General features: G+C 35.2%; 1 protein-coding gene across 1 annotated transcript; it reads left to right on the top strand.

The window, feature by feature from the left end:
* The first annotated feature begins 271 nt into the window (after nucleotides 1-271).
* KNAT6 (homeobox protein knotted-1-like 6) lies at nucleotides 272-9509 on the top strand. The gene is made up of 5 exons (XM_021437721.2): nucleotides 272-977; nucleotides 1578-1697; nucleotides 1789-1924; nucleotides 8827-9065; nucleotides 9153-9509. Exons 1-5 carry the CDS (start codon nucleotides 687-689, stop codon nucleotides 9309-9311), a joined length of 945 nt encoding a protein of 314 aa, XP_021293396.1. The 5' UTR covers nucleotides 272-686; the 3' UTR covers nucleotides 9312-9509.
* Nucleotides 9510-11488: the final 1979 nt, after the last annotated feature.

Raw genomic sequence — 11488 nt, 5'->3', positions numbered from 1 at the left:
AAATTAAATGAAGAGTAGAAAAATGAAACTAGAGAAAAGAACAAAAAGAGAAGGCAAAATTCCAAACCTTAATCATATAATAACACTCCATATAGTTCCTTCAAGAGGAAGAATAGTCAACAATTCCATTCAAAAGGCAGTTACTAACTCTTGGTCCATTTCTCCAACATATAAAATGCATATACCCCTTTCTAAATTGGCAGTGCTTGTGGGTAAACAAGCTTAGTATATATATAAAAAATAAAAATAGAAAGAAAAACAAAAAGTAAAGAGAAATATAATAAAAGAGGAAAAAACCATAGACAGCCCTTCCCTTCCCTTAGCTTGTGGCTTGAGCCTCACAGCATCTGTCCTTGGGTTTTTCTGTTTTTTTTTTGGCCTAAAAATACACTGCCCAACACCACTCTCAGTTCTTCTCTGCCACTCCAATTCCAGCAAATCCAATCTTTCAGTTTTCTTTTCAAAGTAAAAATAAAAAAGCTAATAATAACAAAATACTCCTACTAATAATTATTCTTAGCCAAAACCCAGATTTCATAGTATTTCTTCTCTCCTATACCAGGCTCTTTACCTCTCTTATCCCATCACCTTCAACATCAACTGCAACTTTCTTTGAATCTTTTTGTGAAGTTTTTCTTTCTGCTTATTTTATTTAGTTTATTTTTCTTAAAAAGACGCTCACGTTGATGGAGGAAATGTACGGATTCCACTCCACGGGAGAGTACGCTGACAAGGCCTTGATGTCACCGGAAAACCTGATCCTTCCTTCTGAGTACCAAGCTTGGCTTTGCTCTTCGGGTCGGATTCCCATGTTTGGATCCGACGAGTTAATCTCTGCTGCCTCTGCCGTATCCGAAGCTGCGTCCATCACCCCTGAAATCCAACGAGAAGAAGACATGTCAAGCGTGATCAAAGCCAAAATCGCTTCCCATCCTTCTTATCCTCGTTTGCTCGAAGCTTATATTGATTGCCAGAAGGTGAAGAAAAAAATGAATTACAAGGCTTTCTCTTTTCTATTTCTGGTGCAAACAAAACCAGTGAAAAGACGCACCTTTTGAACAAGTTCTAGCGTTTCCTTTTCTCATTTTTCCCTTCATTAACTATGATGTTATGTGACGGTGTCGATGATATGTGCAGGAACCTCAACAGAAGATTGAAAAAAAAAAAAAGTAGCAATTTTTGGCTACAGTTGCTTTATGTTTTGAAGTTAGTTGTGTTTTAAATTTCCGCCTTAAATGAGGGTATACTTTGGTTTGTTTGAAAGGTTGACGCCAAGTTTTTTAGTTTCGAACTACTCCCAGTTGGCTGGCTTGGGAGGTTGAAGCTTTTTCTTTCCAATTGCGCGTATCTTATGGTGAAAGTTTAAAGTCATTCCTTTTCATTTTCAAGATCCAACCCTTTTTTTACTCTTGTTAAAGAAACTTTCTTGCTCGATCAATTCCCATACGCATAATTTTATGGGAAATGTCTGATGAAATTCACGAAATATGGAGTGTATGCGTTTGTTGGGATTTTCTTGGAGAAGAATTTTAGTTGTTTCTGTCTTGCTCTAATGTCTGTTTTTTTGTTACTACTAGGTTGGGGCGCCCCCGGAGGTAGCCAGTATATTAGATGAAATTCTGAGAGAGAACGATGTTAACAAGCGGGATATCGTGCCAACCTGCTTGGGAGCCGATCCTGAGCTCGACGAGTTCATGGTCTAGTATCTCACCTTCTTTCCCACTTCCTCTCTTTGCTTTCTATTTTCATTACATGTGATGCCTTTCTTTCCCTTCTGTGTTTGCTCAGGAAACTTACTGCGATATGTTGGTGAAATACAAATCTGATCTTTCAAGGCCTTTTGATGAAGCGACCGTCTTTCTAAACAAGATTGAAATGCAGCTTCGAAATCTCTGCACGGGTGCCTCCATTCAAGGCGCTTCTGGTCAGCCATCTCTCTCCCTCTCTTTCACAAGTCTGAGTGTTGCTATATCCTAGCAATATTTCTTTTGAATTAATTTATTCTTTGTTTAATTTATGGATTCTCGGTTTTTGTGCTATCCAAGTCTGCTGTCTCTCTTTCTATAGCTGCGTTATCTGGCTTCACTTACCGAAGAAATTTTACCCCAAAGAGCTAGAGAAAGCTATAATCAATCTGTAAACTTCCCATGTATCATCCCTGAGTCTAGCACGCAAATCTTGCGTATGTAGGTTCCTGGTGCATGATAGCATTGATCATGGAACCCACAAGAGGGCGACAACCATTCCTTTCTTAGTCAAACTTATCCTAGATCTCCTCTATCCTTTATCCTTTTCTGCCAATGAACCCACTAATGGAGGGCAACGACAGTACTCAAAAGAATAATCCAACGTTCCGAGTATGTCAATAATAATTGTAACGCTAACAGACAACAAAAACCCTAGAGATGCAATTGACCCGTGTCTTTGGTTATCACTGTTCTTATCTTAACTTCCCCTTGTTGGGTTTATAATCTGAAAGTTTTCTTTTCCTACATATATGGGGTGGCTATGGCTCCATATCTCTTCCATTTTCATTTGTTTTATCACGAAAGAGTTGTAAATGTAAAAATGGTAGCGTTCAGCAGTGATGGAATACGGATTAAACCTCTTTCTCCAATCAATTAGTGTTATACGGGGCTTGCATTTACCCACTCATCTTTGTTTGTCATTTCTTTTCTTTCCTTTTCTTGTTGGTTTCATTTTATTGGTATTCTATCTTCGTTTTGCTGTGTGTCAGAGAAAAATGAAGCCTGAAAGTATCACCTTTTGTGTTTTGAGATTCTGAATTGACGTTTCATGGCTCAGTGATGCCATGCGAAATAGTTGTCTGATAGTCTCAACACACTGATGTGCCTCAACTGTTTCCTTTTGCAACGCCTCAGATGATGGAAAAACCTACTTAGAGCCTCTTAGAGTACCAACGCCTAGGGCCAATTCTTTGAGTTGATTGAATGTTTATCTTATGTCATTTTTTTCCCAAGGGGACTTCTTTTTTTACTCTCCAGTTATGACAGTATGTTATCCTCATTAACCTTATTACTTTGGCCTTAAATCTGGTATGATTATAAGGTTTCTATTAGATGAGCTTTGTATCCATCTGCGTGATAGTAGTTACATCTTCATTTTGAAAAAATCAATGCCTGGTTTGGTTGAGTACTAAAGACCACCATTAATGCTATTCCTCTTGAAGTTTGTTGAAAAAGACCTATTTAAAAAAGTGTTACTCAACTTATTGGCCTAGGTGCAGATTTGATTACTAAAATCACTTAGTTTATGTTGTGCTGTGTTTTTTAAAATCGTATACCGTACTTTTGTGTTCTGATGCACTTTATCTGTTATCAACACAAGATTTCCCATCTTTAGTTATGATCAGGTTTACATGCAAGTCAATCCAACAGATCCTGTCTGGAGTAAAAAGCTATTAGATCGTCATCATATTTTTCTTAATACTAGGGAATGGTGACTGTTGGGTTTTCTGGTCCCTTTTATGTATCAATAAGATTAGTTGTGGATGGAACGGGCTCCCATGTGACAGACTCGACACTGGGTGTTGAATATGGGTATGTCATGTTTTTGACAATTATTTTTACATTAAAATTTTAAAGATCCAAGCGTCATGCCTGTATGACCAATAAAGTATCTAAAAGGTGTCTGTCACAGATACGTTAGGGTAAAATGAAGAGTCCCTGTAACGTAGACTGATACTACTTATTGTATAAGGTGGTATGGTTTTGTTAGTAGTCATTTCTGTTTAGGGTAGATCTCATCATTGTTGAGTTTAAAGGAATAAATTTAATTTCATATATTTGATTAAGAGTTTCATATTGATGTTTGAAATAAAGAGGCATAAAGAAGCAAGTGAATACTGGTTAAAAGCAAGAACAATATATTAAAATTTTAATCCTGCTTATTATGAAGAAAAAAATCAGTCACTGCTATATGCATCGTCATGTATATCTAATTGCTGCTACTCATAGTCTAGTGCTCATATTTCACATATGTTGCAATTTTTTTTAAAGAAAAATCAAAATTTTCCATATATGAGGGAGGTATTTTGGGTGTAGCAATGGCTTAGAAAACACAGCATAGTAATCTAAATATCATATGCTGCAGCTGATTATATATTCCTAAGTTGTGAAGATCATTATGTTCCATTTTCATATTCAAATTTTTACTATTTTCTGAGTGCACGGGTGGGCGTGTAATAATAGAATTAAAGAAAACTTATTAGTGATATATGGTATTATATTGCATGCTTTTCAATCCACTTGTGCAAAATAAAATAGTATGCCTTACTTTAGTGGAATGATAATGGTCTGTAATGATGTCCAGTCTGGTCCTTTGAATGAGTATCAAGTTTCAATGAAGCATAAGGAATTATGCATATGGATAGTGGAAGGTGAAGGACTTTAGGAATTGCCTGCTATCAGACTGGCTGATATGTTGCTAAAGTAATAATTTCTTTGATAGTTATATCTTCTTGAAAGTTGTTTTGGATAACTAAGTTTAAAAAAATTTAAACCATAAGCTAATGTAGTTCATTTTTATGCTTGCAATTGTCTTTGTTAACCATTGATTTGCATAAGAATATGCTGAGATCACGTGAGTATAGATCATGGTGGCTTTCCAAAAGAATTAGTATTAAGGCTTAATGGCTTGCTACATTCTTTTGTTTCTTTGATATCTAATACTTTATAATAATTTTGTGTACTTAACATGTTCTTCAAGGTCACTTTTTTGTCATTATGGCTGGAAATTGGATAGGCTTGAACAAATCGCATTTGTTGATACTGCTTTTGCTTTAGAAGTGTTTTTTAATAGAGTTCTTGTAAGAAATCTAAGAATTTGTCACAAAAAGGCTGCTGATGTTTCTATTTGTATGGGGTGAGGCTTGTGCAATTGGCATGCCTATAGCAGCCTTAGTGTTCATACTTCATTGAGTGATGACTACTAAATAATAGTATTTTTGCATAAAGAATGGAAGTTGAAAAGGTTGTAAATCACTACATTCTGGATGTTGATAGTTGGCAACTATAGTTGTTTTTGTTTGAAAGTACAACATACCTTTTTGATGATGCTATCATCATTCAAATCACTTCATTTACTTTATTTATCTTCTGCTTTGGTGGGTTGTGCTTGATACTTTATGTTGGAACTTGTTAAATTACCCATCCACACACAAAAGGAAAAGAAATACCTAAGATTTGATACACATGCAACCATTGTAGTCTTTTATAGAGATCCATTTGGGCATTTTATTGGTATAAGTTCACATGCTTGGGCTGTGTTGAAATGGTTACCTGCCAGGCTGCTGTTGTGTTGTAGGACCTCATGTTTGTCTAAGCATTTGTCTCTGCCCGTGTGCAATTAAGTGACCAAATCATGTTATTTATGTATAGAATTATCTTCCACTTAGGAACTGCAATTGATCTATCCAAAATTCCAAATTAACAGAATCATCTTCCAAATGAACTAATAAATTCCTGTAATAAATCTAAAATATGGTAGATTTACTCTCTTCTGGTTTCTTTTTATTGTGGAATTTCCTTAAGTGCATTTAGAGAAGTGCCTTGTGATTCTATGCTTCTTATTAGACTTTTGTTGTTCCTAGTGCTCTCATGGTCTAATGAGCATAGTGGAAGATGATTTGGATGGTTTAATGTCCATCCCTGGCATTCATACGTATTTCCCTTTATTGATGATGGAATACAGTGGTATTTTGTTTTAAACATTATTGTAATGGTAAAAAATATATAACATTTCCTCCTTAGTCTGCCATATAGTTTTTAGATTTTGTTTGATGAAAGAAAGCAAAGTTGCTCCATGAATATGCTATTAAGCAGATTATCATTGCAGCTGCTCAATATCAAGTCATTAGCAACGTTGTTACTACTCAAAAGTAATTCTTTTAGTTTCAACATAAACTAATAAATAAAAACTAGGTTTATGCTACGGTTCAGACTTTGTTTTTAGAATGCTGTCTTCCTGGTGTCAATCCTGTGTAGTGTACGAGTGTGGCTATGTTGATGGCCGCATTTTCAGCTAAATGAAGGTCATGGATGCAATGCTCTATATGTTATAATAATCTCCTATCTGTACTATTATGTCACATTCCTGTTACAGTTAGGTCTTTTTATGGAAATCCGGCTAAGATTGAGGTTGGAAGAATGATTAAAATTCTTATAACTCAGTCCATTGCATTAAATCACATAAGTATATGCTTGTTCTTGATCCTCTGGTTCTCATTTCCGTGATATATCATGGCAACTAATGCTAGTGAGCATGGTTTGTGGTTTGGGAGGCTCTGGAGTAATCCAAGGGCCATTTAAATTATATTTGTACACAAACAAGGCGTTTGAGGGGTTGAAATGATTCACGCCGGAAGGAAAGCTAACCTCTTACGCATATATGAAGAGCATCAAAGAGAATGAAGAAGCACCCCTACGGGCTTCCACCGTCGGTTCATTTTCATGCTGTTTGTGTTTTCTTGTTTCTCTTTTTAGGAATAGTATGTTCGTTGCGCATGGTTGATGGTTACAAAAACAAAAAAAAATGTTGTTGTGCTTAGTCTTGAAGGCCCAATGTCCATGCGACGCTTAAGGTATGGTTGTCGCTGAAAAAGCTTCGTAGGGAATCCTGCAATGCATAATTGGGTAAGCATTGACCAACGCAAAGAAAAGAGTTTTGTGCAACTTGTATGAAAGTGGGCAGTGGCATGGGGCAGCTGATAGAGAAAGGATTGAGGGGTCCAAAGCAAATGACTAGGAAAAACCTTTTTCGTATGGGAAAAAGCCCCGATTTGATCGGGTGGTCGGATTTCACATGGACTCCCGCAGATTTCGCTGTGAAGCCATCAGGCTTTTCATCGAAAATCAGACGGTTCATTCAATTGTTCAATGGCTCAATCTCTCTCTAGTCCTAGTATCTGCTGCTTGCTGCTCTGCTTGGTGCTTGTCATTTCCATGGACATTTTTGTTTCCTTGGTGGGTCTCTCTCTGCCTTTGTAAGTATGCATCACACGTGTCTGCATGATAGCTCAGAACGGCCTCCACGATGGGTCCCAGCTGCTGCACTTATTTTGTTAAGAGTTTTTTTTTTATATTCTCTTTGGTCCACTCATTGTCCAGGCTTTGGCTTTTCTCCGGTGTTCTCTCTGTTCGCACGCTAACAAGTCACAACTTGGACGCCCTTCGCAATCAAGAGGGAAGAGAATTTCCTTCCCCGCCACCGGTATCCTTACCCACACCTCTTCCATGCTTCTAGTTCACAACTAATGGCAGTAGTATTTAGCTTTTAAATGCCCAATAATTTAGTTCTCCTAATTTTAAATAAAAAACCTGTCGTTACTCTCTAAAGTTTTGTTTTTTTTTTTTAATTCATTCCTAAGGGTAGCAAAAGTACTACTTTTACAAATTCTGACACTGTCAAATGTTTTTGTGGAACTTGTATGTTCAATCACTTGCATCAAGGCTCGTGTCTTATGTTTGTAGTGCTTGTTACGATGGTTTGTGCATTTTCTTTTTATTTTTTCCCCAAAATTGTGGGCTCAGTCAGTAGTAATAGATTAAAATTTAAAGAGCTTAAGCATAATATTTAGTCTATTTCTCCCCAAAACTTTTAAGTTTATTTCCTTTGAGCCTTGCCCGACATGGGTGGCTGTTGCGTGTATGTGGCATTAGGGCCACCGCTCACCGTCCAGGACCATACTGAGAATTAGAGTCAGAGTAATGGGCCCATAGGAGGATGATACACTGGTATGGAGATTTGCTGGGCACTATGTGAAACCATAATGGCTGATAAGTTGTGGGCGCAGCTTCGTGGGTTGATTAGGCTGATAAAAAAAATAATAGAAATAGTATCCTTTCTCTCTCTATCACTCTCTGGCAAGTGTATTATGTGATATGATGGCCGTACTGGCATGTCCACTTCAGTCGGACGCAGAGTATGACTGACAATAGATATAACCAGACAGAGGTCTTTTTCTTTGGCCAGATCGCCAGGACTTGGCCTTTTGGGCACGATGTTGACACTGTGCTAGTCTGGAGGTGTGCAGTGCTGAGTTTGCTATGACCTCTCTCCGTCTTTAAACTCTAGACTCTAGTCATCCAGGGGTTTTATTCAATTCAAGTCTTTTCCTGGGAGAGTGGGGCCCTCCGGGCTGTCCTCTCGTCCTGCCTCCTCACACTCTGTTGTGTTCTTTTTGAGCTCTTATAACGGTTAACGAGCTGTCTAAAATCTGGCCACAAAAGCCTAAGCTGGCTGCTGTAGCTGTGCTTGCTTAGAGCCCGTCATTTGCTACTTAAATAAATATAAATAACATTACGTATGTAGTTCAATCTATAGATAGATTTAAATTTATATGTGAGGCGGTGCTGGATAGTGTACTATGGAAAAACAGAAATAAGATTTATATAAATGTCTTAGTGAGATTGATTGGAAAGTGAAAGATCATAAAGTGGTTTACAAACTTATGATTGTGAACTGGGTGCTTTTTTCCTTCATCCAGGGAATCCTATTCCCAAAAAGGGAATTTTATTTTAAGCTCGTGTAGTAGTTGAGTTTTCCGTTGGAGATGCCAATCTGGTTGTGTCAATGTAATGTTTGTGCATATCCAGTTCTAGCTTGGCAATTGGCGCTGGCTATAATACATAAAATTTTATTTTTAATGCTTAATAAATCTTGTTGCGTAAAGTTGGGTAAGTCTTGATTCTTTAAAATGTATCTCTGATGTTTCCTTACTTCCTCTTTAACTTTTCATGAATCTTTTTCGAATTCGCGAGATAAGAATGACCAAACTCCTGCCTTCCTGTTTGATCATCTGGCCAGATGAAGGTGCGGCATCGTCAGACGAAGATCTTAGCGGTGGGGAGGTAGATGCACAAGAAGCTCAGCCCAGAAGTGAAGACAGAGATCTCAAAGACACGCTGCTTCGTAGATTTGGCAGTCACATTAGCACCTTGAAGCTGGAGTTTTCAAAGAAGAAGAAGAAAGGAAAGCTACCAAGAGAAGCAAGACAAACGTTGCTTGATTGGTGGAATGTTCACTACAAGTGGCCATATCCAACGGTAAATTCTTCCCTTCCTGGCAGGTTACATACATTTATGCCGGCTTGCAACGTATACCATTTCATACTTTTCTTGGTCATCGTTCAGGAAGCGGATAAGATAGCATTGGCTGAATCAACGGGACTAGACCAGAAGCAAATCAACAACTGGTTTATAAATCAAAGAAAGAGGCACTGGAAACCATCTGAGAGCATGCAATTTGCAGTTATGGATAATCTGTCTGGACAATTCTTTACAGAGGACTAAGGGGGCCAAGCACATTCTCAAATGTATATCCAGATCAATTATACTTTTTTAAGTTAGCTTGTTTTGCCTTCCATTCCATGTATATTTTGAATGCAAATGTATTGCCAACTTCACTAATATTGGAATATGCTTATTTCATGGGAAAGAAAATAATTGTAATTCATTCCATATATTCCCCCATCGTAATCAAATACTTTTGAAGATTTGGATGATCTATTCAGCTTTTCTTTTTCTTTTAGTGCGGACATCATGATAAATATAATCAAAGTATCTTTTGTAGAAGAATGTATCAACTTGCGAGTATGTTAACAATCAACTAAGCAAACTTGTAAATAGGAATAAATTAACCACCGGATCAGTCTTTAGTTGAAAAAACTCTGATATCAGAAAATTTGAGCAAATGCATGTGCGCAGAAGAATAATAATTTCAAACTCCTAGTCCCAGCGCCTACTTTTAAGTTTAGAACATAATCTAGAAATGGTTTTCAATAATCTCCCGAGTTTGCTATGAAATAGTCTCAAATCTTTGGATCAGTATTCATCTTACTTAGTTTTTCAATTAAATAAAATTTTTTTATTGGAATTTCAAGTAGAAACGTATTCAACATTGAGATTAATACATAAAAGATAATATTTAATGTGATTCAATATTTATTGTCTTCGTCTATAAACAAGAGAGAAATATCCATGATATGATTAAAAAAGTACAAAATATTAAAAAAAAAAACACTTAACCTGAGCCCTAAAACAAAACGTTTTAAGCTTTTTGGTGGTATTTAATACTTTATAATGCAATGTGATTAAAAGTAATGTGATTGCAAGCAATGTCATTGTAAGGAAAATAACATTACAGTGTTTGGTATATAAGTAAAATAATGATTAAAATGTAGAGAAGATAACATTGAAGCGTTTGATTTATAAGTATTTTGATGGGAATGTAATGTTAATTTTTAAATTTATTTTTAGTTATTAAAATACAAGTTTAATATATTTATATTTTTTATTATTAATTTTTATATAATATCATCTTTTAAATATATTTTTAATGTTATATATTTTATTTCATTTATTATTATAATCTTATATATTTTATTTTAATTTATTTTAGCTATATTATATAAATTTTAATTTTTTATATTTTATTTTATTTTAATTTTTTATTCTTATATTATATATTTTATTTTAATTATAACATTATAAAATATTTTTAATAAGCTAATAAAGTGAAAGGATAAAAATATCTTTAATAAGAACATTGCAGAGTACAATGTAATGTGATTGCATTAGTTTTGGACTGTAATCACATTACAACCAAGGGATGTAATGTGATTGCATTACAATCTTACATTGTAGTGGTCTGTTGTAAAACAAATACTGAAATATAATTCAATTAAGCAAATTACAAAAAATGTACTTTCACTTTTCTCGTACCAAACGCTATCTTTATGTAAACTCATGGAGTACTTTCTATCCCATATAACATGGTGTTGCCCCCCCTCTTTTTCACATCCTTACAATTATGTGAACCTCTCAAAAACAACCCATCTCTTATATAAAGATTATATAGAGATTGCATCAATTTCATAATTCTAGACATACCCCATATTTATAGAATCCTATTTTTTGGAGACTAGGAATTCCTACCCATTGTTAATTCTGAAGGGTGGCTCAATAAGTGCAAAAGTTTAAAGTGAAATATTTAAATGAGGCATTTCATGACTCTTAAGCTTAACACTAAGATTTCTTGGTGCCAACATTAGTTAGTTTACTTATACTAGAAGTCAAATTAAATAATTTGCAACAAAAACAAAATCCACTATCTAAGTCTTTTGAATAAACTAGCCATCTTCTTTCATGCATCTCTTCATTTGCTAACTTTTGAATATAGTATGTAGTAAAAAAATCTCTTGAAAATTCATCTTTAGGAAAATCTAAATCATTAACTTTAATTGGATCTTTTTCTACTAATAAATCTCTTAAATTTATATCAATATTTGTCCATTGAGTTGGATCATAAATATTTTTAAAAATGCAATCATTTAAATTAATAGGTTGATCATCTTCATTATGATTTTTGTGATAATTTTGAATCACTTCATGATTTCTATGATCATTTTGAATCTCTTCATTAACTTTTTGCTCTAGTATTTCATCATCATCTAACTCGTTAAGATCAT

Source organism: Theobroma umbraticum, unplaced genomic scaffold (genome assembly GCF_002168275.2).
Source record: "Theobroma umbraticum cultivar Fairchild unplaced genomic scaffold, ASM216827v3 scaffold_20.0, whole genome shotgun sequence".
NCBI lineage: Eukaryota > Viridiplantae > Streptophyta > Magnoliopsida > Malvales > Malvaceae > Theobroma > Theobroma umbraticum.
The sequence above is the reverse complement of the archived record's forward strand: the minus strand, read 5'-3'. Positions and strand labels throughout refer to the sequence as shown.